General features: G+C 40.8%; 1 protein-coding gene across 3 annotated transcripts in view; it reads left to right on the top strand.

Moving 5' to 3' along the window:
* The window catches only part of DCX (doublecortin), a 124,627-nt gene that overhangs the window by 87,416 nt on the left and 13,721 nt on the right, over positions 1–23,490 (top strand). Inside the window, exons 5-6 of one of the 3 annotated variants that reach the window (XM_025276158.2) lie at positions 84–221; positions 14,956–15,050. In XM_025276158.2, the coding sequence (XP_025131943.1) occupies positions 84–221; positions 14,956–15,050 (233 nt within the window). The remainder of the gene's footprint in view (positions 1–83; positions 222–14,955; positions 15,051–23,490) is intronic. The other 2 variants (XM_025276159.2, XM_025276157.2) reach the window with 2 other exon arrangements.

Raw genomic sequence — 23,490 nt, forward strand, 5'->3', positions numbered from 1 at the left:
TATTCCAGTTTCCAGAAGTTGGTAACACGCTGAGTCTTGGTTCTCCCCAGCTCTACTAAGCCATCTGTGTCCTTTTCCGCCAGAATGCCGAGTCATGAAGGGAAACCCATCAGCCACAGCTGGCCCCAAGGCGTCCCCAACACCTCAGAAGAGTTCAGCCAAGAGCCCTGGCCCCACGCGCCGGAGCAAGTCTCCAGCTGACTCAGGTAACGACCAAGACGGTGAGTGCTCTTCTCCTAACTGTGCACGCTGACTTCATTTATGGAGGCCAGTACCCTCTGCATGCAGAGGAATGAGTTCCTCATGAACACCACTGTGTCTCCGTGAGACCAATTCTATCCATTCAGAGACTAACCAGTTCAATTTGTTTGGCATCATGGAGATACAGCTACAACCCCGATTCTACTCAAATGGGTACAGACCAGAAGTCTGGCCCACTTGCCATGCTTGCTGTAATGCTGTTTGTTATGGTTCTCTTCATTGCCATTATTCTCAATGTCATCCAGCAAATGCATCATCAGTGATATAATCAAGTCAAACATAAATTTGGGATAGAAAATCAGAATCAAAAACAAGAAGGTTAAAAAAAAGAGCTACTTACCTCAAAGTGTCAACATGGTAGATGCCCTTGAGCTTTAAATGAACTTTGAATTTTTTAGAAGTCAAAACAAAAAGGGAAACAAAATAAACTGCATCATTCTCACAGGAGTAAAGGACATATAGGTCAGGTTCCCAAAGGAAATAAAGAGATTTGATATATAGGATTTTATTTAGTGGATAGTTCATGATGTAAAAAATGTGATCTAGGGGTCTAGGGATCACTGCTGACGCATGAACTATTTATCAGTCTGTGAAGAGACTGGAGCTGGTGCCAAATGTAAGTCATGCCACTGAGCAAACCATTTACTTCAGCCAGCTCTTTTTTTCATAGTATGATTTTACTGATAAAGGCAGCAGTGTGTTGGTTTACATTCTGGTGCAAGGCCTTGCACCCACATTTTAAGTGGCACTGATCTAAAAAGCAAAAGGGCCACAGAAGTCCAAGTTTAGAAGCTCAATAGACTCATGCACTGACAATTTGAATTCTTCATGGATAAGAAATTCTATGATCCAGAAAACTTACACATTTATCCTCCCAAGGCTCAGGGTTCACCATGAGAATTCTAGCCAGAGAGCCTTGGGGCAGAGAGCAAAAGCACTCCTTATCACATCTTCAGTTTGAGGCAGCTTGAGCAACCTGTTGGCTTTGAAATGTCCATGGCCTAGAAAAACAGCTGGTCCTGCTGGCCTCATCCTACCAGGCCTATCACTGGGCATTTCTTTATTCTCAGGAAGAAGGAACCCAGCTGTGAAGAAGCAACTCAGGCTTTTCATACCTTCATGTCTTTGCATACCCTGTTCTCCTGCACCTGGAATGCCATCCCTGAAACCCACCACTCTTCTTTGCTTGAAAACTATTAATCCTTCAATACCTCAAGTAGAAATAGTTGTTCCATTTTCCACAATATCATAGCATGTTGTTCATATCTCTGGGGTAATAGTCACAGCTGTGTTGTAAAGTATGTATTTGCTTGTATGTATTTACTTCCTCAACCAAATCCTGGGTCCTTCAAGGGCAAGGTGTCATGTTCATTTTTGTATCCTTAGTGCTGAGCATAGTACCTTTGTCCTAGTAGATGTTAATAGTGTTTGTAAATGAATAGAAGCACAAGAGCACCTATTTCACCCTGCCCGGTACTAGAATCCCAGTAGACATGTAGGTAATACTTGCTGAAGAAATTTTTAAAAATGCAGCTGTTTTGTGATATTTTGGTTAAACATAAGAATAGCACATGAAACTATGTAAGCAAATTCATATTGCTCAAACTACAAAGACCTAGATTTTAACACTTGGATTGAGAATGAAATTGTTTGTACAGGTTCTAAGCAGGGCCTTGCAAAAAAATGGACTTGAAACACTTGATCAAGATTCATAAAGTCTGGGGACTTCCCTGGTGGCCAAGTGGTTAAGACTCTGCCCTTCCATTGCAGGGGGCACTGGTTCAATCCCTGGTCAGGAAACTAAGATCCCACATGCCATGCAGTATAGCCAAATAAATACATAAATAAAAAGATTCATAAAATCTGGCAATAATCGCTTAGCTAATCAATTTTTCAGAGTATCCCTGGCTATTTCTGGGATTTTTAACCTGTATTACTTATCTCTTGCTATAAAACAAATCACCCTAAAGCATACTACTTAAAAACAACAAACATTTATTACCTCACATTTTCTGTGAGTCAGGAATTCTGGGGTTAAGCTGGGTGGGTCAGGATCTTTCATGTAGTTGTCATGTGGTTGAGGTCAAGGTGTCAGTAGGGGATGCAGTCATTTCAAGACACAACTGGGATGGTAGAATTAACTTCCAAGATGGCCATTGGCAGGATCTTCTTCCAGACAGTGATTCAAGAGAATGAAGAAGAAAGAAAATGTGGTGCCTTTTATGATCTGTTCTCCAAAGCCATATACTGTCACTTCTGTTTTAGCCTTTTTATTGGAAACAGTAACTAAGACCAGCCTACATTCAAGGAAGGGGTTGCAGCCTCCATTTCTTGAAGGGAAAGATATCTGAGAATTTGTGGGCCTGTTCTTAAGCCATCACATAATCCATTAGTTAGAAAGTCTGGGGTGACAAAAGTTTGAAGTAAGTAGATTCTCTTTGCAGACTGTATTCAATTGGGTTACCCAGCACACATGAATACGACCACCTGTAATTAAACACAGTTTACACATACGTCAAATAATTGATCTCCAACATGCTACCTACAGAATTTCCCTTCTAAAATATATGCACCTCACTGAGTATAATGTGTTGGAGACAAAGAAGGATTGCATTTAGGACTCAATGAACGTGTATTATATTGAGTTTTAATAGATCCCAACCTAGGCTTAAGCAGGCAAGACCTATTCTTAGGTCTTGAACCCTGAGTTCTTTCAGAAGTCCCTTGCTAAAGAGAAGGAATGAGGATGCACTCACACATACAAGATAAACAAAGGAACCAATTTGAGGTAGGAAAATGGGACCTTACTTGGCATCAGAATTATTAACAGCCCCTGTTTCTTACCAGTAAAAAAAAAAAATCTAAAGTGGTATCCTCAGTAGAGACAATTTAAATCTTCATTTCAGATAGTTCATGAACATAAGTGAAGTCAAACTCTAGTCTAGCCAGTCTTCATGTTCTGGCAATTTTCAGAACATTTGCGCTCATCTTAGATGATGTGCTTAGGGCCTCCACATGATTTCAGCCCCAAAAGGTAAAAGGGAGTTTAGGGTCAAGACTAGGACATCCACTCAGTGAACATTCCACAGGGATAAAGCCAATCTCAGGCAGACCAGTACTTTAGGTAAAGTTTGGAGTTGACATATCCATTTTACCTTTTCCACCTCCTCCTCACTCAGGACCATTCCAAGCTGGGAGGTGTAGGGGGATAGGATATGGAAGAGGAAAGAGAGACATCCTTCTAGGAAAACCCAACTCTACCACTTCCCAGCTTTGTGAATTTGTTCAAGTTTCTTACCTTCTCTAAGACTTGGTTCCCATTTTGGATAAGACAGAACTTGCATGTCTAGACAATAATTGTTCTCCGTGGTTATCAGTTATTTCCAGAATTGTAAAACAGATTCCACAGAATTAGATAATAAGAAGGATGAGCTATAGACAATACACAGTTTTTCATAAAGCATCAAGGTTTTCCGAGCTGTCAGCGAGAAACATATACAGATTAATTTAGGGGCTCAGATGTAAAGAAGCTGCCTGCAATGCAGGAGACCCTGGTTCGATCCCTGGGTCAGGAAGGTCCCCTGGAGAAGAGAATGGCTACCCACTCCAGTATTCTTGCTTAGAGAGTTCCATGGACAGAGGAGCCTGGCAGGCTACAGTTCATGGGGTTGCAAAGAGGTGGTCACAAATGAGCAACTAACACTTACTTACTTCATTAAAGTATAATGGCATTGGGTTGGGCTGAAATACTTTGTTCTTTTTTAAGACTTGGTAATACTGCCCTGTTTCTGTTCTCTGTCAGTCTGTCTTGGATCTGAGACTTGTGGATGGATCCACATTTCTTCATTTAGCCTGAGTAACTAAAGGTTGTGGAAGATAGGCCATTTCCATGGAATTTTAACTACCTTCCTTTGATGGCAAATGAAAGCCAAAAATGTTCCTCTTTAGTCGGGATTCTAACCAAATGAAACATTGGCTCGTTTCAGGTTCAGTTAAAGGAATGTTTTGATGTTCTAGTTCATTAGAAAATATAGAAAGTAGGTTTGATTTTGGTCTGAACAAGTTTTCTAGCTTTACAAACATATGTGTGTGTGTGTGTGTGGGTGTGTGTGTATATATATATATATATAGTCCAATTCATGATTCAGTTAATATCTGGGTTCAGTTTGAATTGAGGTTTAGTAAATTGATGCTATTTGGTCTATAATTTGCATCATAATTTGATTCTTTGTTCCTTAGTGTTTAAGTTGTCTCTTTCCTCTTCTGCCCATGAATAAATCAAAATCTTTCTACTTTATTCCCCTTGAGTTCAGACCCCACTCCTGCCTGCCAATATTGATGGCAGTATTGCTCCAAATGGGATGTCTGTTGCTAAGCCTAAACTTGAGTTAAGGAAAAATCTGACTGTCTATGTAATGTAGCTGTATGGAGCTCTCATTCTCGCTGGGCAGAGCTGATGGACTCTGAGAATATAAGTCCCATTAGCCAAGTTTGTCTTTAAAGTAGGGCAAGGGACTGTGTGGAAAGCAGGTGAAACCTGAGCCCAGAGGACTCCTGTGGAATGTGTGAAGGAAGTTTATGCAGTGCTCCATTTTGATTAACCCAGGACTTGCCATTTGATGGGCAAAGGTAAGGCTGGCTTCAGAACTAAAGGAAGATGTTTCTGGGCATCTCTCTCTACTTTTATTTCAGCCTTTAATGTGTTAATTTCTCTCTTTATGCAACTACCTCCCAATTGGATTGGATTGAATTGAATTAAAAGGACAAATTCAGCCAGATGCTGGGAAGGAATCTTTTCTTTTTCTTACTTTTTTTGAGGAGCCTCCAAGGAAGCTAATTACCCACCCTGGTAGGCTGAGAGGATTGTAATGTGGTCATTAGTTTGCTATTCTTCAACAGTAAGTCATTGTTGTAGCAACCCAATGTTCCCCACCCTTCGTCCCCCAACCTATGAGCACCTATTCCTGAAAGTCAAATCTTCCCTGTTCCCAAATTCCTGAGAATGAATGTCTTCTCTACCAAAATACACATCTTTTAAAAGGGGACGTCAAGGACCACAAAACATCCAGGTTGGAGGGAGGATGTCCATGGGACTACTGTATCCAGGAGTCCTTCTCTTCTGAACTAAACAGGCTGCTTTGGGTTGCCTAAGATGGAGGAAACTGAATGCTCTGACTGTCCTGAATGTGACTGGATGTACCAACTCAGTCCAATAAAAATAAAATGCAAGCCACAGATGCAAGCTTTGCATGTAATTTAAAATTTTCTAATAGCCACAGTTAAGATCAAAGAAACAGGTGAAATTAGTTTTGATAATTTATTTTATTTAATACATCCAAATTCTTATCATTTTGTCATGTAACCAATATAACAAATTATTGAGATATTTTACATTTGTTGAAATGGGATTGTATTTTATACTTACAGTACACCTCAATTGACTAGCCACACTTCAAATGCTCACCTGCCACATGTGACTGTGTGTGTGGGCTCAGTTGCCCAGTCATGTCCGACTCTTTGCAACCCCATGGACTATAACCTGCCCTGCCAGGCTCCTCTGTCCATGGAATTTTCCAGGCAAGGATACTGGAGTAGGTTGCTGTTTTCTTCTCCAGGAGGTCTTCAACACACAATATCCTTCTTCTGCATCTGAGAGAAGTTCAAGATAGTGATCTTTTACGTGACGTAAATGCTCTGCACTTTGCGAAATATTTCCAAATCCATCATCTCAGTTGTCACTCATAATAGCACCATAAATTAAGTTGGGAAAAGAAAATTATCCAGTTGTTTTTTTTTAGATTGGAGAACTAAGATATAAAGAGGTTCAGTAAATCTTGCAGTCTTCCCAATATCTATTTATGACTCAAGAATGAGAGCTCAGCTCTCCTGACTCCCATGCAAACAATCCTTGCATTGTCCTTGAGACAGGGTGTAGAAGCTCCAGAGTGGTGAATAAACAGTCTCTCTTGGATGGCCCTTGCCTCTCTGCTCCTTCTACCTTCCTCGGCTTTCAGAAAAGGGCTGTAGGGAGGCGGGGGTGGGGGTGGTATGTGTGACATTCTCTTTGTGCAGCATAGAACACAGCCATAAATTAAGCACCTTTGTTTCCAGTTCCCATCATAGACCCTCCATCAGCTCCCCTCCTGTCCATCCAAGGGGAAGTGGTGCTCTTTGTCTGTGCCCTTGGTGAAGCCATAGGAAGAGAAAAAACTTCCCTTACCTCCTCCCCCATTCTGGTTCTTTCTAACACCATGGCTTATGTCTAGTTGAAGTATAAGAACTGTCCTATATCTAAGGCAACTTTTCCATTGCTTAGGAAATGGTTGGAGAAGCAGTATAATGGGGGCCCAGAGCACACCATAGGCCATGGGATGTGGTGGTGGTGACCCATATCCCTGCAGTAGGAGTCCTAGCAACGTGTTGCACACTGGGATTTGTGTTTAAATACAAGTGATTCTCCAAATTTTTGGTGGAGTACAAACATTTTTATTTACAAATACTCACACAGTTATGTGCCAAGCAACCATTCTAATCATTTTACATATATTAACTGATTTAATTCCTACAACAACCTTATGAGGTAGGTGCTATTGTCCCCATTTTGCACATGAAGAAACTATGAAGGGCATTTGGAAGTGGACTGACATACCCAGGACCACACAGCTAGGAAGTAGTAGAGCTGGGGTTTGAACCCAGGCAATCTGGCCCCACACTCTACAATTTAACCGTTGAACTGTGGTGCTGAGAATGAGACTTAATGATAATGATTTGTTTAGATGCCAAGTGCATGAGAGACACAGGCAGTAAGTGCTGTTGGAAGTATTGGAGTTTGTGGGAAAGTGAGTTTACTGTGGGCTAGGGTGTTACGGCTTCCTGAAAGAACTAGGGCTTGAAGGGAGATTTCAGCTGATAAAGAAGTGGATATTTCTGGAAGCAGAGAAAACATGAACAAAAGAGCAGAGGTGGTAATGAGTATAGCATATTGAGGTACAGACAGGCTGCCATTAAATCTACATCTCCAGCCCCCACCTTCCTTCTGGATATCAGCGCCATGAATGCTGACCAGACAATTCTGCCTCCATGTGTCAAATGCAATGTGTCTACAAAACAAAAATATTTCCCTTCCCCAACTCCCTGACAATAGAATCAATTCTATTCCCTAGGCCCTGCACCTTGGTATTATCTTTGACTCTTCCCACTCTTCAGTCCTTCATGTCTACCATATCCTGTGCCTGTTGTTGTTGTTGAACCTTTAAAACATCTTCACCTTTCTCACAAAAAAATCCCTTCCTTTCCCTCATCACCTGATGCCTGAATTGCTCAACATACTCTTACATAGTATCTCTGCTTCAAATCTCTATCCACTTAGGCATTTGCTGTGGTGCCACCACATTTTTCATCCCAAAACACGGCCATTGTACAACTTCCCTGCTCCAATACCTTCATTGGTTCCACGTGGAGTTCACTGACCACCCCACCTGCATGGTACTGCTGAGAGAGTCGAGAACCAAGGGCTCTGCTTTGGGGAACACGGTCATAACATGCACAAATAAAAAGTTATGGGCTTCACTAGGGAAAACTTCAGTCTTCTAATGTCTGACCTGCTAGCCAAAGAATTAGTCCTCGGCCTCCTTAAGTTGATGAATCACACACCGTGGAAGGGGATTTCCTAACTCAATGCTTCAATTCCTTCCATTTCTAGTAGTGGCAGTAGTAATAGCAATGGAAGATGTCATTATTGAGCCCTCTCTATCTGCTAAGGCACTTGGCTAAGTGTTTTATATGTAGTCTGTCATGTAATGCTCAAAACAACAAGAATTGGCATCCGCATTATTTTTATTCAAATGTTACAGATGAGAAAACAGACTCACAGAGGGTAGGTTCCACCTGAGGTCACACATCTAAGAAACGGCTAAGCCAGGGTTTAAAACTCTGACTGATTCCAAAGCATATGTTCTTTCCACAGATTAAGGGCAGTGTAGTTTTTTTCTAGTTCCTGCCCCATAAAACTGGGAGTGAATGTCAACAACAGGCTTGCTCCACCAGAAACATGTTCTCAGCAAAACCACCTTCAACTGGAAATAAATATTGTCAGCTTTATCAAGTCTGAGGAAACAATCCTGGGACATCTTTCAGTCTTCTTACAGTTGTCCTCTTCTTGAAGGAAACTGATCTGTGTTAAAATAGTGCAGAAATGGGTACACTTTTTTTTTTTGCTATAAGGAAGACTCTTACTTTTCTCCTTTATTTAAAAGATTCACCACTGCATGCTGTCCAAGACTCTGTAGGGAATTGATTTAAAATTCAAATTCCAACTTCTGATGTTACAGTGTCTTACAATCTATGATTGAATTTGGCCTGAGAACCAGGCTTGTGATCAAATCAGTGAAAAACTGATCTTGGGCCCTTAGTTTTTGCTTCCCTATTAGACAAGTCTGGGGAGAGGGACAAAAGCTTTCCCACTGAGCAGAAATAATTAGCCAAACCAATCCACACACCCCGCCCAAGGGCTCTTTGGAATGAATGTATGAAAACCACAGGCTCAGTCTCTTGGCCTTGTTCTGAAGTAAGTTGAAACCACCTTGGTTCTACTTGGATGGCCTTCCAGAAAACCTCCCTGTATAAGTAGGAAGAAACCAGGGTGTCTTTGGACTGGAATGAAGGAACATTAGAGCATCTCAATATGAGAAAAGAATGAGGAAGTGACTGAATTGTATATTGAGATCTCTCTCTTCAAGACATTAGGAAATTAGAAAAGACAAGACAGAGAACCAATCACTAAAAAGTCATGGTGGTATGTGATATGCTAACTTTGGGGGAATTTTGAAATAAATCTGTAGGCAAATCCTGAAGTCCACCATCCATTGAGAAGAAGCAGTTTACACCCTTTAAGCAAGTCCTAAACTCTCTGAGGCTCTTCTTATGATTAAAAGGAGACCATTAATTCCTGGCTACCATCTCTTGGGGTTATCAGGAGAATCATGTGAATTCATATAGTGCAAAATGCTTTGAAAACAATTGTAGAAATACATCTGCAATTTTAAAGGTGGCTCTGAAATTATTGTCATGGCTTTTTTTGTAGACTGAGTTATTTATTTTCAGTGGGCAGTATTTCAAAATAGACCTCAAACCCAAACCAGCAGACTTGATTTTGAGTTGAGCTCAAGTGTGGACATTCAAATGGGAGGGAAAAGCCAGAGCTAAGTGAGAATGAATACTAAACCAGTTTGCTCTCCAGTCAAAGGCTGGGTGAAAAGCACATGTCAAACTGACCCTTTTCTTCCTGTACCATGAGAACTTGAACCCAGAAAGTAAATGACTTGTTTAACTCATTGCCCAGACAAATCTTTAATCGCTGTACCTGGGGCTACTTACACCCACCTTTCACACGATTGCATCTTGATTTCCAGGAATCAGTCCAGCCTCCAGACAAGGGAATTCAGAGTCTAAGAGCTCAGCATCAATTTGCCATGCTGGTGACCATACTCTGCCCTTGGCCACTCATGCCAGAAACTGAAATTTCTCCTTGGTATTTGGGAACTGACTCCCTCTACCTTGTTCTTGACTCCTGGGAGCTCCTATTCCCCTACACATTTAAGTCCCTATAAAACTAGTTAATTCAACCTAGCTACCTTACCCACCATCTTTTGTTGGGGCTTGTCTTGTTCCATTCTGAGGGAGCCAAGGATTTAAAGACAAGCACTGGGAAATGGGCAAGCATGAGCCTTCAGAGAAGCTAGTAAGCCAAGATTGTGCCAAGCCAAGCTTGGCAATTATGCTGCATAGCTGAGGGAAGTGGCAGACAGGGTGAAGATACCATCTTCTCAGAGGATTCTGTGGTATGAGGGTAGTTACATGCCTGGCTGGCCACTCTCTCTGCTATTGTTTCATGACATTGTCTATGAATGTTAGCGGGGTGAATGAAAGATAGCTCTTGCTAATCACTTTCCAATCTAAACTAGATAGAGTAGGATAAAAAGCCTAGAAGATGGGTGTAAGCTCTGGTGTCTGCTTCTACACTCTCTTATTTCTTTCTTTTTTTTCTCGGGCACAACTCTTCTCCCTCCTTCCTACCCCATGTCAGAAAGTTGTCATAGGAAGGAGCCCTGGGAGCAAAGTGTGAAAAGGGAAGAGCAATGTAGCAAAAACTGAAAACAAACCAAAACACACATAGGCTTTGGAATCAGAAAGACCTGTGTTCAAATCCTGAACACAGGATTTGCTGTCTCTAACTGGAACAAACCTCTGTTTCCCCATCAGAAATTAGAGTATGACTAGACGAGGTTGTGTGTGTGTGTGAGAGAGAGAGAGAGAGACAGAGAGACAGAGAGCAAGAGACTAGAAAGAGAGAAAAGAGTTCCTGGTTTATCACAGACACACAATAAGCATTATTATCCTGGTTTTTGTTGATAAGATTGTTAAAGCAGCCTAGAGATTGAAAAATTCCTGATGTGCCTTGTTGTAGAGGAGTAAAAATGAACTGTACAATGAGAAGAAAGGGATGAAAGGATTTGGAATATGAGTAAATAAAAGATGCCAACAGTGAGGCTGTGGTTATGAGAAGGGAAATGAGAGAGACCAGTAAAAGATGGCGAAGACTCCCCCAGTACATTCTCAAATTGCAGCTGAGAAATGGAACTTTAGAGACAGAAGCTAAAGATGTCTGAGCAGAATAAAGGAAAAATGAGGGTTATCAAACTGGTGTTATTTTCAGTCACTCTCAAAATGATGTGCGACAGCCTTCCATGTGGATTTGCCAATCCCAAACTATGCACGGTTCACCAGACCCTATTTTCATCTTTTCCTGCTACTTCTTTTACTTGACATTTATATGAATTGGCTTCATAATTCAAGTCAAATGGCACTCTTCCAGATTTTTTTTCCCACAGAACCCATAGAAGAAATGCATATAAGAATATGTTTTACGTCCTCTGTAAACGTAGGAGCTCCTTCAGCTTGCAGGGAATTGACCTTTGCCTGAGTTGTGTGCTGTGTGTTCTCAGTCATGTCTGACTCTTTGTGACCCCATGGACTGTAGCCTGCCAGGCTCCTCTGTCCATGGAATTTTCCAGGCAAGAATACTGGAGCAGGTTGCCATTTCCTACTCCAGGGGGACCTTTGTCTGTACGTGTTTACATTTTCTCGTTGCTCTGTGTCCATCTTTGGGTTTGACTCCATCATGAAAGTCTGGGAAAGTGTCTGCCGTTTTTTCCCCCAACAATTAAATTGTTAATTGTAGTTAAATGGTTAAAAACTGATTTTCAAAATGCTTATTGAATGTTGATGACAAATTTAAATCCTTTATTTGCAGGTAGCTTAAGATTGATCTGGGGATTGATTGATTGGGAGAGTGGCAGTGGAACATATATAAACATACACAGACATACAGAGAATAGAGAGAGAGGTATAGATGGAACTTTAGTGCTCTAAAATTTTGGGGTGAGAGAGTTACAGAGAATGTTGAGAAAAGAACTAGAAATTGAAAAAAAAAAAAACAACAAAACCTGTGTGTGCAGCTTTATGGCCAATAAGTGGGAACTGATTCCCATGCAGACATGCTATGGTTAATAATTTCCCACATTTTGGCAAGACCAGTGGGCTCATTCTCAGGTAAAAAGCTAGATAAGAGGGTAGGTAAAAAAGACAGTTTTCACACTGGGAGTATAGTAGTCAACCTCGTGTAGCATGGCTGATGAACGCTGGGAAACTTGCTTGCCCAAGGACACAGCAACCGTGTAGAACAAAATGGCAGAACTTACCTGGGGATACCTACATCTTTGAGACTTCCTGGCTGAGGTCAGGGCTCTTTGGGAAGACTTGCATTATGTCAGTTCACATTCATGACCAAGATTGCTCTGCATCTTGAATTCCAGGGGGCCAGGTCCTGCTTGGAGGCCCTGGGGGCACTGCAGGTGGTGTAGTAACTCCTTCCTTTTCCTGCAGAGTAATTGACCCCTTTGCCACATTGTGTCTCCATCGACTCTTGCTTTTTCCAAAGTGTCTCTTTTATTCACCAGAAAGCCTAGTGCCCTGGCAAAGCCTACCTCCCCCAGTCTCTGTGCTGTTTGGTACAGGTCATGTTCCTCTTTGGGTGGCTTGCATCGTATGTGTACATAACACCCTAAGTTTGCCTGACCTCTAGGTCTCTTTTCTTCTCCCAGTCCATGCTTTACCTCTCCAGTGCTTTAATTTAAGCCATCACCACCTCTCACCTGGATGAATGCATTGTCTTTCAACCAATCTCTTTGCTTCTACCTTTACCCCACTCTAATCCAGTCCACCTACCACAACTGGAGTCATAGTTTTTAAATGTAACTTCGATGGTCTCAAACTTGTGATGTATTATCAAATGTACATTTGATAATGTGTGATTTCTTTCACACATCAAACCCAAACTTAACTAAAGTCCTCCCAAGAGGCCCCCAGGGTCTGGTTTTTATCCTCAACTCCAGTCTCATCTCTCAGAACTCACTCACTGCTGGCATGTATGCTTGAGCCATTTGGAGCTGTTTATACTTCTGTAAATGTACTGTATTCTTTCACACTGCATTCCTTTTGCCCCTTCCAGAGAAATTCTGATCTTGACTACCCTTTCTACCCTCTCTGCCTAACTAGCTCCAATTCCTCTTCTGTTAATGGCTTTATTGAGATATAATTCACATAACAAACAATTCACTCAGTTAAAATGTACAATTCACTGGATGTTGATAGTTTAGAGTTGTACAACAACCATCAGTATTTAGTGTCAGAACACCTTTATCCACCCCTCGCCAAGTAACCCTGTACCTGTTAGCAGACCCTCTCCATTCCAGCCTCCTTGCTTCCTGCTGGCCTGCCTGTGGCAACCATTGGTCTATTGGACCTTCTGTCTCTATAGATTTGTCTATTCTAGAGTCATCTCTCCAGACTTTTTTCAGGTGTTGCCTCCTCTTGTTTGCCTCCTAGTTCCCTGATTTCCAAACATCTCTGCTGGGCTCCAATAACACCACTTGTCTGGGTCTGTCATAGCACTTATTCTACAGTATTCTTACCTGCCTCCCCATTTGAATTGACTTACTCATCTCTGAAACTTCAGTGTCTAATTCTTAGCTCAGTTTAGAGAAAGTACTCTGGAACTACTGGCCAATTGAATGAATGACTCCCAGGAAGCCCTGACAGGGAGAAAGGCCTCTCAGTGAGTGGGTTAAAGACAAGTGAATACACAGGTAAAACCAGACGGTGGATGCCTAAGTACCCATTTTTCAGCTCACTTGCACTTGGATAAATTCAGCTACCCGAATGATGTCTCTTTCATCTTTATAGTTGATGTGAAGGTTCCAGAACCTAGGGAAACATTACCAAAGTGGTGCAGAGGAAGTATATCTTCAGGAAATATTCATGATACATCAGTTTAAGCTTTACCTGTGGGATCAACAGCAACACTCTCAGGCCATCTTCCTGCTCAATTTTTTCAATTTCCTATTCTCTCTCTGTGTCTCTCTTCCTCTCTACCTGCTCTCTCCTGTCTTCCCTTCCTCCTCTTTCTCTTCTCCTCCCCTCTCCCCCTAGTGCCCTTGGGATATTTGCCTTTTTTAAAAAGCACATTTCAGAAAATCAGAGGAACAATGTAGGTCCTTAGATTTTAAAATAAATTAACTTAAGCATGAGATGTCTGAACATGTATTCCCTTTGAAAGCTGTTTAATTGTTCCACTTCAATGCACCACATTTCTTTTTACATGATTGGATCTTTAAAAAATCTGGTCAGCAAGGGAATATAAGACAATTTGCAACAACAATGGAATATAGAGATGTTAAATATTAAATCATCTCATTTTCAGCATTTTACTGACTAGAGACAAATGGAGATGCACCCTGACTCTGGCTATTAATACCTTTTTTCTGTCTGTAAGCCTTTCTCCTGAGTTCAAACTTCCTCCTTCTTCTCTTTCCTAGCAACCTCTTGTCTCTCGTCTCCTTCACTCCTGATCTCTCTCTCTCTCTCATTCTCAATTCTCTCCTCTGCCCATTTTGCTGTATGCACCTCTCTTTATGTTTCACACTGTTTCTCCTCCATTTTCTTTTCCATTCTGCTTCCTAATTAGCGCTCTCTCTCTCTCTCTCCTTTTTTCCTTCTGTTCTTTGCACCCAGAATGAGGTAGGGAAGAGAGATTGGGGGGAAAGATGAGCAGGAAAATAAAGAGGGGAAGAAATAGATAATAGGGCTGTCCTGCACCACATCATCTGCCACCAAAGGGGACATGCCCAAATCACCCACATGCCTTCCCCTTTAAGGTGAGGCATATAACCTCTTCATGCCTCGCTTTTATGTCATTTATAAAATTGAAACAGAGTAACATGTTCCCGGACTACCTCCCAGAGATGCTGCTAGGGTCAGACTTGGGAATGAATATGAAAAAGGTTTGAAAAGAACCAGACCCCTGTAATTGGAAGCACTTGGGAGGAGGTGAGGCGGGGAGAAGTGGGGGGAGGTTAGATTACCGCCTTGCACCGCAAGGGGATCTAATTAACTGAGGATTGTAGTTCTTGCCTTTCTGAGGAATGTGTTTCTTTTCACCTTTGTTCTACTCATCAAATCACTTGGTCGTCTGTGTAGTGCGTTTGAATGTCCTTAGTGTCTTCAGAGGGGAAGGATAACGTGTTCCTTTGTATGCTGTTGATTTTTCTCCCTTCCTTTTCTCTTGCCTTGGGCTAGCAAACGGAACCTCCAGCAGCCAGCTCTCTACCCCCAAGTCTAAGCAGTCTCCCATCTCTACGCCCACCAGTCCTGGCAGCCTCCGGAAGCACAAGGTATTATGTCTCTTATACCTTACTAAACCCCCTTTCACTTGGACTTTTTGGTCCATTAGCTTGAAGCCCCAGGAATCCCAGCAGGGGTCAAGCTTCCAATCACTTGTATTTATTCTTCTGGCCTCCGGTTTAATTCTAATTATATTTAACCAAAAGGAAGCGGTATGAAGGACCCAAATACCCCCATTCTGAGCTAATTGTGTCACCAAATGATGGCCCAGGGGATAAACTGAGATTTTGTCCCTCTGATTCAGAGGCACAGCAAACAGGGTGTTGAGGGCAACTTAAGTTCCTAGGTCCTGTAAAGGTCATAAAGAAAGTTAGTCCTGAGTTACTCCCTTTAGATTTGTGGGACATTCAAATATGAACAGACCCTAATTTAACTGTGTATTCTTCATGACCAGGCCGATTCTGGTACACTGTGGGAAGAGAGGGCATAGATAGATACATTGCACTGACCCTAGGCACCCTTTACACCTCTAAGGTAGCCCCAATAAATATACCATTAAAATAATAGATGTTGTAGAAATTCTCTACCTCCACTTTCCAAACTGATTTCCACCTAGAAATCTCTTCTGTATCGAAAATCTGCAGTGGCCATTGCCTTCCACCTCACCTCAGGCCACATGGATGTGGATTCTGCTCTGATTGTTGTTGTTTAGTCCCTAAGTCATGTCCAACTCTTTTGCAACCCCATGGACCGTAGCCCACCAGGCTCCTCTGTCCATGGAATTCTCCAGGTAAGAATACTGGAGTAGGTTCCCATTCTCTTCTCCAGGGGATCCTCCCAACCCAGGGATCAAACCCTCATCTTCTGCACTGGCAGGTGATTCTTTACTGCAGAGCCACCAGGGAAGCCCTCTGCTCTGATTACCACACCGTAGAGTGGCTTCCTCTAGGATTCTCTTGTGTTCCCCTGGCTCACAAGAATTGGCATGAGATGGAGAAAGGCAAAAGGCCACCAATGTAGCCAGCTCCATCACGGAACCATAGAGGGTCAGGGGTAGAAGAGATCTGAGACAGAGGTAAATTTGTTTCATTTGATTCTCTCAATGATTTTGTGGGATTGATATTTTACACATGAGGAAATTGAGACCCAGAATGGTGAAGTTACTTACTGGGGTGACATGGCTAGGCAGAGGCAGACATAAGGTCCTAACCAAGGTTATGACCCTTGGTCTGCTGGAGCTGGTTTACACTAGCTCATGAGAGCTTACTGTGTACACCGCTTCCCAATTCTAGAAACTAGAGCTCAGCATGATGGGAATATTTACACCATGGAATTCAGCAAATGCTATAAATCAGAGTCATTGTTTTCTCACACAGAAAGCTGGTTATTACACATTTAACAGCACACCACTACCTGACACCCATTTAAATTTCCCTTTCTCTACATCAGGATTTTAATTTCCTGGTTAACTCGACCATTACCTAAGCCATAATTCCTAATGCTTATTCCATTCCTTTAATGACTCTTTTAACTTCTACTAGTGACCCTGGCTGGAACCTTTGAATTGTTCTCTTGAGCTACTTGGTTTTAACAAAGGAGGATCTGCTGAACTGTCTGTGTAGCCAGTGTTACCCCAAGATTGTGAGACGGATGAGAACTGCTTTAGCCGTCAACTTTCAGTGATTCTTCCGAGCCACAAGGCTTGTTCATGTGGACATACCAGGATGAGGAATAGCCTACTTTGGTTGTTCTATTGTCTACACAGAACCTCATAGGGATGCTCCACTGTTTCCTACTATGTCTTTGTTCCATGCATTTCTGCCCTTACTTTCCTTCTGGGAAGTGTGACCTACCACCAGTACCTTCCTCAAAGGGCTGGGAGGGTGCAGTCTAGGCATTCATTTCGCTTATATACTTGAGACCTTCCACTTTTCAATTGATATGTTCAGTTCATTTAGTCTGAGGCCCCACCACCCATAAGCCCACTGGATGAGTGCATTGCTAAACCATTTCTTCTGGTTGGGTTTTCAGGCTTTAGGGGGGCATTGTTTGCTGTATTTCATTTTCCTTTTCTTTTGGATTCAATTCTAAAAAGAAATTTCACCATTGAAGGACTAGAATAAGCTATAGGTGACAGCCTTGTCAGAGCCTCACTATTTTATTTGTATCATTGAGTTTTCAGTGTATCACTTTATTTTTAAAATTGCCCTTTTTAAGATCATACATCATGACCAAGTGGGCTTTATCCCAGGGATGCAAGGATTCTTCAATATCCACAAATCAATCAATGTAATACACCACATTAACAAATTGAAAAATAAAAGCCATATAATTATTTCAATAGATGCAGAGAAAGCCTTTGACAAAATTCAACATTCATTTATGATAAAAACTCTCCAGAAAGCAGGAATAGAAGGAACATACCTCAACATAATAAAAGCTATATATGACAAACCCACAGCAAACATTATCCTCAATGGTGAAAAACTGAAAGCATTTCCCCTAAAGTCAGGAACAAGACAAGGGTGCCCACTTTCACCACTACTATTCAACATAGTAGTTTGGGAAGTTTTGGCCACAGCAATCAGAGCAGAAAAAGAAATAAAAGGAATCGAAATTGGAAAAGAAGAAGTAAAACTCTCACTGTTTGCAGATGACATGATCCTCTACATAAAAAACCCTAAAGACTCCACCAGAAAATTACTAGAGCTAATCAATGAATATAGTAAAGTTGCAGGATATAAAATCAACACACAGAAATCCCTTGCATTCCTGTACACTAATAATGAGAAAATAGAAAGAGAAATTAAGGAACTAATTCCATTCACCATTGCAACAAAAAGAATAAAATACTTAGGAATATATTTAATGAAAGAAACAAAAGACCTATATATAGAAAACTATAAAACACTGGTGAGAGAAATCAAAGAGGACACTAATAGATGGAGAAATATACCTTGATCATGGATCGGAAGAATCAATATAGTGAAAATGAGTATACTACCCAAAGCAATCTATAGATTCAATGCAATCCCTATCAGGCTACCAATGGTATTTTTCACAGAGCTAGAACAAATAATTTCACAATTTGTATGGAAATACAAAAAACCTCGAATAGCCAAAGCAATCTTGAGGAAGAAGAATGGAACTGGAGGAATCAACCTGCCTGACTTCAGGCTCTACTACAAAGCCACAGTCATCAATACAGTATGGTACTGGCACAAAGACAGAAATACAGATCAGTGGAACAAGATAGAAAGCCCAGAGATAAATCCACGCACCTATGGACACCTTATCTTTGACAAAGCAGGCAAGAATATACAATGGAGAAAAGACAATCTCTTGAACAAGTGGTGCTGGGAAAACTGGTCAACCACTTGTAAAAGAATGAAACTAGATCACTTTCTAACACCATACACAAAAATAAACTCAAAATGGATTAAAGATCTAACTGTAAGACCAGAAAGTCTAAAACTCCTAGAGGAGAACATAGGCAAAACACTCTCCAACATACATCACAGCAGGATCCTCTATGACCCACCTCCCAGAAAGTTGGAAATAAAAGCAAAAATAAACAAATGGGACCTAATTAAAATTAAAAGCTTCTTCACAACAAAGGAAACTATAAGCAAGGCCTTCAGGATGGGAGAAAATAATAGCAAATGAAGCAACTGACAAAGAATTAATCTAAAATATATACAAGCAACTCCTGCAGCTCAATTCCAGAAAAACAAATGACCCAATCAAAAAATGGGCCAAAGACTAAACAGACATTTCTCCAAAGAAGACATACAGATGGCTAACAAACACATGAAAAGATGCTCAACATCACTCATTATCAGAGAAATGCAAATCAAAACCACAAGGAGGTACCATTTCACGCCAGTCAGAATGGCTGCTATCCAAAAGTCTACAAGCAATAAATGCTGGAGAGGGTGTAGAGAAAAGGAAACTCTCTTACACTGTTGGTGGGAATGCAAACCAGTTCAGCCACTATGGAGAACAGTGTGGAGATTCCTTAAAACACTGGAAATAGAACTGCCATACGACCCAGCCATCCCACTGCTGGGCATACACACCAAGGAAACCAGAATTGAAAGAGACACGTGTACCCCAATATTCATTGCAGCACTGTTTATAATAGCCAGGACATGGAAGCAACCTAGATGTCCATCAGCAGACGAATGGATAAGAAAGCAGTGGTACATACACAATGGAGTATTACTCAGCCATTAAAAAGAATATCTTTGAATCAGTTCTAATGAGGTGGATGAAACTGGAGCCTATTATACAGAGTGAAGTAAGCCAGAAAGAAAAACACCAATGCAGTATACTAACACATATATATGGAATTTAGAAAGATGGTAACAATAACCCTGTATGCGAGACAACAAAAGAGACACAGATGTATAGAACAGTCTTAGGGACCCTGTGGGAGAGGGCAAGGGTGGGATGATTTGGGAGAATGGTATTGAAACATGTATAATATATCATATATGAAATGAATCGCCAGTCCAGGTTTGTTGCGTGATACAGGATGCTCGGGTCTGGTGCACTGGGATGACCCAGAGGGATGGAATAGGGAGGGAAATGGGAGGGGGGTTCAGGATGGGGAACACGTGTACACCTGTAGTGGATTCATGTTGATGTATGGCAAAACCAATACAATATTGTAAAGTAATTAGCCTGCAATTAAAATAAACAAATTTATATTTAAAAATTGCCCTTTTATGGCAGTTAAGGAAACCAACATTAAGTAATAAATTATATAATTTTCTAAAGCAAACTTTAAAAAACATTTAGATTTTGGTATAGTTTTCACAAATTTTTTAACTTTTTACTTTGATATTTCAAATTAAACAGTTGCAAGAATAATTCAGAGAACTTCTATGTACTCTTTATAAAGACTCACCAGTTGTTTATATTTTCCCCATTTACTTTATTTTTGTGGGTCTTCTCCCTCCTCACTATGCATACACTTTACTAAATTTTTAACCAGTTTAAATTAAGTTCATACATCATGCTCTTTTACCTCTAAATACTTCAATCTGCATTTCCTAAGAATAAGGACATTTTCTTTCATAACCATAGTACAATGGTAAAATCAGGAAGTTTGTGTTGATTCAATACTGTTGTATGCTCTCTCATCCATATTCAAATTTTATCAATTGTCCCAAGAGCATTCTTTTTTTGGTCCAGGATCCAACCTAGGATTGCACATTGCTCTCAGTGGTTATGTCTCTTTAGTTTTCTTTGATTCAGAAAAGTTCTTGAATCTTTTCAAAAATCTTTTAGGGAAGTATATTATAGAAGTGAAGAGCACAGGCTAATTATTTGGTGAAATGTCTTTCGATTTAGGTTTGTCTGATGTTTCCTTGTGGTTAAATTCAGACTGTGCATTTGGGACAGAAATGTCATAGAAGTGATGTTGTGTCTCACTCAGTGCATCCTATCAGAAACAGCAGCCTCATGCTTACACCACCAGTGATGGAGGACAAATTGGTTTTTCTAAATAAGCTAAAAAGTGTGTTGTGACCTTGACTCAGTCCTCTTGGGGCTCAGGCTCAGCTTTTTGCTCCTCCTTTCACAGTTACCTGAGCCTTAGCACCATCGAGGTCCTTGGGCAGTGGGCCTAAGCAGATCTCATCTGAAATTCCATCCAAGTGGACCTGAAAGGTGTGAGTCATGGTGGAGACAGGAAGCAGGTGGCTGAGGCCATGACTTTCCTTCTGCACAATTGGAAACAAACTTGAAGTCCCAGCATCCCTTTGGTTACTTTTGATAGCTGTGGCAGGGCCCTAAGCTGTAATCAGCCGCTTGGCTTCTCCTCTTAAGCAACTCATGGAGAATCCTTTTTAATGCAGCTGTGATGAGGTTAGCCAAAGTCCGCATACTCGAATGCTGCAATATGGACATGAAGCAAATCCTTGTATAGTTAATGAGAACAACATTTTGCATTTTCATCCTGCTTTATCTTTTTTGCATAGCCATTTTTTCATTTACCCTTGTGATAACCCTGCAAAAGGGATAAGGCAGATTAGTGTTTCCATTTTACAGATGAGAAAAAGAAGGTGCCCAGTCATAAAGACAACCCCAGTATGATTCAACCCTTCAGAGAAGTTACCATATAAAAGGGGGTTTCCCAGGTGGTGCTAGTGGTAAAGAACCCACCTGCCAATGCAGGAGACATAAGAGATATGGGTTTGATCCCTGGGTCAGGAAGATCTCCCAGAGGAAGGCCTGGCAACCCTCTCCAGTATTCTTGCCTGGAGAATCCCATGGAAAGAGGAGCCTGTGGGCTACAGTCCATTGGGTCGCAAAGAGTTAGACATGACTGAAGTGACTTAGCACGCACACACCATATTAAAGATGTTCAAAATGCCTAGAAGCACAAGGAAACTTTTTCCTTAAAAATTTTTCCAGATTAGTGATCACCCTCAGAGCTTTAAATTTGGAGGCATTTTGCTTGCCAAGTTGCCTGGAGATTGAAGGAAAACGTATTTGACATAGTATTTGAAAACATAACAAACATTATTTAAATATACATTATCCTCTGTGTTTCCAAACTCTTTTCTTCTGTCATCCTGGAAGTGCTTAGAGAGATAGTTTGATGAATAAAGCAGGGTCCTGAACCTTAAATCACAGACACCACTCTAAGTGGGTTTTGGTAGTGTAATCAAGAGTGAACAAAAAACTGCAAGAGCACAAAGGAGAGGAGGAAAGACATCCAACTGTGGGAGACAGAAAAGCTTTACAAACTAGGCGACATTGGAACCTTAAAGCCTGGGTAGGCTTTTGATGGCTGGTGAAGAGAACGGGCATTCCAGCTTTCAGAAAAAAAAAATCAGCAAGAACAAAGCCACACCATCAGAAAAGGACAGGGCACATTTGGGAAAAAGCAAACCCAAACTGGAAGCCAGGTTTCTCAAAACTTCTCTCTGACTTCGTTTGGACTATAAGCTTCTTGGACCAGAGACCAAGTTTTTGTTTTCTCTAAAGCAATAGTATCGCCAGCACAGCTGTATTTGTTACAAACATTTTGTTCTGCAGGCCTCCAGGGGACTAAGCAAATGAATTTCAGGTGCAAATTATTTGTATTGTTAAGCAATATGTGTGTTTCTGTATTTCTACATATCAATCAACAAAAACAGAATGTTGAGATAATTTCTTTCCCTGAACAGTGTTCTACTCATACAAGAAAATATATTTTGAATACTAAAGAAATTGATGGGAGAATAGAAGTACGGAAGTTCATACCTAGGCCTAGTCCTCTGGATTTTCTCCATAGCCTGCGTCTCACCACACCCATTACAAATCACAGCAGCTGCAAATGGAGTAGCCTCCCATTTCTACCCCAGGCCTGTCTCCTCTTCCTCTGAGATAACAGTCTGGAATAATCTTCTCAGATAATTATTTCCACAATCTTCTCAGATAATTATTTCCACTAGCCAACCAACTACACTAAAGTGTCTATTACATGAATGATTCAGAGCTACACTGAAGTCCAATGGTTCAGTGTTCAGTGTGGTGGGACTCAAAGTGACTTCCATAATGAAAAAAGACCCTTGTGTGCTGGCCTGAAGACTGCCCAGGGAGTTCACTAACTTGGCAGTGCCTGCCTCCCTTCCCCTGGCTTTGGTATAACTAGAGAAAAGCAAAATGTAATGGTCCACATTATATTTTATAGAATTTTAGAGCTAGAACAAAACATAAAGATCTTATAGTCTTCATCTTCCTCAATTTTCAGATATAGAAGCAAAGATCCTGAAAGAGGAAGTTAGGCTTAGGACTGTTCTCCTGGCTCTTAATCCTGCGTTCTTTCTACTACAGTGGACTTGCATTTATGTGTAAATTTATGGAATTCATCAGTGGTCACAATATAGTCATAGAGCAAAACTACTACAAAACTGTATTTTACATTTGTACATATCATTACACACTGAATATTACTGTATATGCTATATGCCGATATATACATATTGCTATATAGGGTTACCTGCTCAGGAGTCACATAAACAAGATTCAGAACCTATCTATGAAACAGAACCAGAAACATAGAGAACAGGCTGGTGGTTGCAAAGGAGGAGAGGGGTGGGAGAGTTAGATTGGGAGTTTGGGATTAGCAGATGCAAACTGGTGTATATAGAATGGATAAACAACAAAGTCCTACTGTACAGCATAGGGAACTATATTCAATAACCTGTGATAAACCATAATGGAAAACTATGAAAGAGAGCATATATGTATAACTGAGTCACTTTTCTATACAGCAGTAATTAACACAACATTATAATTCAACTACACTAAAAAGTAAATTTGAAATATATAGTATTCAATTGTCAATGTGAAGGATTTTTCAAAGGTACTACTATTTAGAACAACATGTTATTGAGATAAAATTCACCTTTTTAAATAAAATGTCCAGTTTAGTGGCTTTTAGAATAATCACAAAGTTATGCAAGAATGTATTCATCACTTTCAAAAGAAACC

This window comes from Bubalus bubalis, chromosome X (assembly GCF_019923935.1).
Source record: "Bubalus bubalis isolate 160015118507 breed Murrah chromosome X, NDDB_SH_1, whole genome shotgun sequence".
Classification (NCBI taxonomy): domain Eukaryota; kingdom Metazoa; phylum Chordata; class Mammalia; order Artiodactyla; family Bovidae; genus Bubalus; species Bubalus bubalis.